We start from the raw sequence: 3,342 nt of genomic DNA on the forward strand, positions 1-3,342 counted from the left end.
CGCTGCATATTCATGCAATGGCGTGGCTACCCCTCTGTCCACACCCTATCGCTCTGCCCAGTTAGTGGAATTGTTTGCTATTTCTGTAGTCCTCCGAACTTTTCCTTCCACTCCTTTGAACATTTATACAGATAGTGCATATGTGGTCCACTCTGTCCCCTTATTAGAAACAGCCTCCCATCTAAAACCTAACTCCTCTGCAATTCAGCTATTTCTCTCAGTACAGTCTGCCATCCGTGCTAGGGCTGCCCCTTTTTTTCTTGGCCATCTGCGGGCACATTCAGGTCTCCCTGGTCCCTTGTCAGAGGGTAATGACCTCGCTGACCACGCCACCCGTATGCCTATTTCGGCTTTTTATCTGTCCCCTGTGGATAGGGCCACTCATGCCCACTCCCTTCATCATCTTAATTCTACCACCCTTAGACTTTTGTTCAAAATCACTCATGAACAAGCTCGACAGATTGTTAAGCAATGTTCCTCATGTGTGACCCTTCTCCCCACCCCCCATTTAGGAGTGAACCCCCGTGGCTTAATTCCTAACGCCCTATGGCAAATGGATGTGACTCATGTTTCTGATTTTGGTCATTTAAAATATATGCATGTCTCCATCGATACTCACAGCGGCTTTCTCTCTGCCACATTGCAGAGCGGTGAGGCCTGCCGCCACGTGATAGCTCATGTCCTCTCTTGCCTCACTGTTATGGGCAAGCCCGAGTCTATTAAAACCGATAATGGGCCTGGCTACGCTGGCACAGCTTTTCGCTCCTCCTGTGCCACCCTTGGTATCTCTCATGTCACAGGCATTCCTTATAATCCTCAAGGGCAAGGTATTGTGAAACGGGCCCATCAAACTTTAAAAAACACTATTACCAAACTTCGAAGAGGGGCATTCTACCTGGTCAAAGGATCCCCTCGGAACCTGGTCAGCCATGCTCTTTTCATATTAAATTTTCTTCAATTAGACGATACTGGCAAATCAGCGGCTGATAGGTTTTGGCACCCCGAATCCCAGCACAATTATGCCAAAGTACTGTGGAAAGATCCCCTTACTAACCAGTGGCAGGGTCCCGACCCTGTTCTTATTTGGGGTCGGGGTTCGGTCTGTATATATATTAAAGAAAAACAATCTGCTCGCTGGCTTCCTGAGAGGCTTGTAAAGCAAGTTGATTCCTGTGAAATGGCTTCTCCGCCTCCAGTTAACCTTCCTTCCAGGGAAGACAAACCTCTCTGAGAAATATTTCTTTTCTTTATCTACAGGAAATGCTTGGAAAACGATCACCCCTACGCTGGTGCCTCCTGGCTGTCCTGAGGGTCTGCCTTGCTGGTTTTGACGCCCTGGCCGGCAACGATCTCCTCGCCTCCCTTTTTGGGCCACCCTGTGACTGCCGTGGAGGGTATACACGGGTAACACCGCAGTGGTTCTCTTACTCCAACGACTGCAATGAACACACCGCCTATCTCACCTATCGACCATCCACCGGTGGGGGATTTAAGCAACGGTGGGAGTGTGTTGCCAAACCCCGAGTCATTCCCTCTCTGCCTGGGTCCCCTGGTCCCTGCCACTCCCCCTGTCGCTACTATCAAGCTATTCATTCCCTTTGCTATAACAGCGTCCAGCAGTGTTCTTCTAATAATAAGGTTTATTTGATGGCAGTTCTACAGCAAGCCTATGCAGGAACCTTTGGTGGGGAAACCTCCGCCACTCTCCAGGGACATACTAACAAATATGCCCAGGCGTCTTGTTCGTCTGCCGATGTTGGCCACGATGTCTGTTGGCCCGAACGTGCACCCCTACATGTATCAGACGGAGGGTGCCCTTCTGACAGAGCCAGAGAACATGAGGTCCAGCAGCACATTGAGGAACTCATTCAGGCCCAATTCCCCTCCCTCCATTATCATCCTCTGGCGCGTCCCCGGCCTCACAGATTGAGTCTCGATGGTCAGACGTCTGTCATTTTGGAATCCACTCACCTTATGCTAAATAAGACCAATCCTGTGTTGGCTGTGGACTGCTGGCTTTGCTTGCCCCTCGGTACTCCCATTCCTATGGCGTTACCCCCCCTTGGTAACCTTGCTCCTGCTGAAAATCCTTCCCTTCCGGTAAATTGTTCCCTAGGCCCCCCTTTTAGGATTCAACCGATCCCTTTGAATCAGTCACTCTTTGTAGCCCCCTGCTTTGAGGGTACCACTCCCAATGCCTCTGTCTCCATTGATGTGGGTTTTCTCCCTCATGTGAATTGTTCCTCTGTCCTTCGTACTAGCAGTTTCCTGTGTCCCCCTCTAGGCCATGTTTTTCTCTGCGGAGGGAATATGGCGTTCCCAGCGTTGCCCGTAAATTGGACTGGTTATTGCTCCATTGCCTCCGTTCTACCTGAGATGGATATTGTTCCGGGGAACAAGCCTGTTCCGGTTCCCAGCCTCGACTTTATGGCTGGAAGACATAAAAGGGCCGTATTTGCTATTCCCTTGCTTGTTGGCTTGGGCATTACGGGAGCCCTTGCGAGAGGGTCTGGGGGCTTGGGAGTCGCCATACACTCCTATAATAAACTCTCTGCACAGCTCATTGATGATATCCAAACCTTATCAGGAACTATTAGTGATCTCCAGGACCAGATTGACTCTCTAGCCGAGGTGGTCTTGCAGAACAGAAGGGGATTGGATCTCTTGACAGCCGAACAAGGGGGTATATGCTTGGCCTTACAGGAGAAATGTTGCTTCTATGCTAATAAGTCCGGTGTAGTCCGGGACAAGATAAAGAAATTACAGGATGATCTGGTCAAGCGTCGGAGAGAACTGTTTGAAAATCCTTTTTTAAGTAATCTTCATGGCTTTCTTCCTTACATTTTACCTCTTGTAGGGCCTATATTTGTGTTTTTATTAGCTCTAACCTTTGGTCCTTGGGTGTTCCGGAAGATCACCTCCTATGTCAAACAACAGCTGGACAAGGCCTTGTCCAAACCTATTCAGGTCCATTATTGTCTGCTGGATACTGGCGACCCTGATCTTTATACCGACATTGGCCGGTCCCAAGGATTAGTCTGAGCGCTTTTTTGGTTAGCCAATGATGGGTAAGATCCCCCTGAGGGGAGTCTGACCTAAGCCAGGGGCGTTGCCTTGCATATTGCCCCCATGATGGGCAACAGTCTCCCACTCCTCGGGACAACCTAAGACAGGCACAAACCCCTCTGCTAAACCTTCCCTCTTAAGGAAAGAAAAGGGGGACATGTAAGGGACCACAGGCCCAGTATGACCTCTGGAAAATTACTAGCGTTGCAGCTATCAAGGCCTCCTTGTGATAAGAACAAATTACGGACAAAGCTGTACCTCTTCCTGGAATACCCC

At 49.6% G+C, this 3,342-nt stretch overlaps 1 protein-coding gene across 1 annotated transcript; it reads left to right on the forward strand.

Annotated features, from left to right (window-relative positions):
- The first annotated feature begins 619 nt into the window (after nucleotides 1-619).
- On the forward strand, nucleotides 620-3,272 carry LOC114034249 (syncytin-1-like). Its single transcript, XM_027849846.1, has 2 exons — nucleotides 620-827; nucleotides 1,258-3,272. The coding sequence occupies exons 1-2, from the start codon at nucleotides 678-680 to the stop codon at nucleotides 3,040-3,042; spliced, it is 1,935 nt and encodes a 644-aa protein (XP_027705647.1). The 5' UTR covers nucleotides 620-677; the 3' UTR covers nucleotides 3,043-3,272.
- Nucleotides 3,273-3,342: the final 70 nt, after the last annotated feature.

The sequence above is a fragment of the Vombatus ursinus genome, unplaced genomic scaffold (genome assembly GCF_900497805.2).
Source record: "Vombatus ursinus unplaced genomic scaffold, bare-nosed wombat genome assembly UNPS02008738.1, whole genome shotgun sequence".
NCBI lineage: Eukaryota > Metazoa > Chordata > Mammalia > Diprotodontia > Vombatidae > Vombatus > Vombatus ursinus.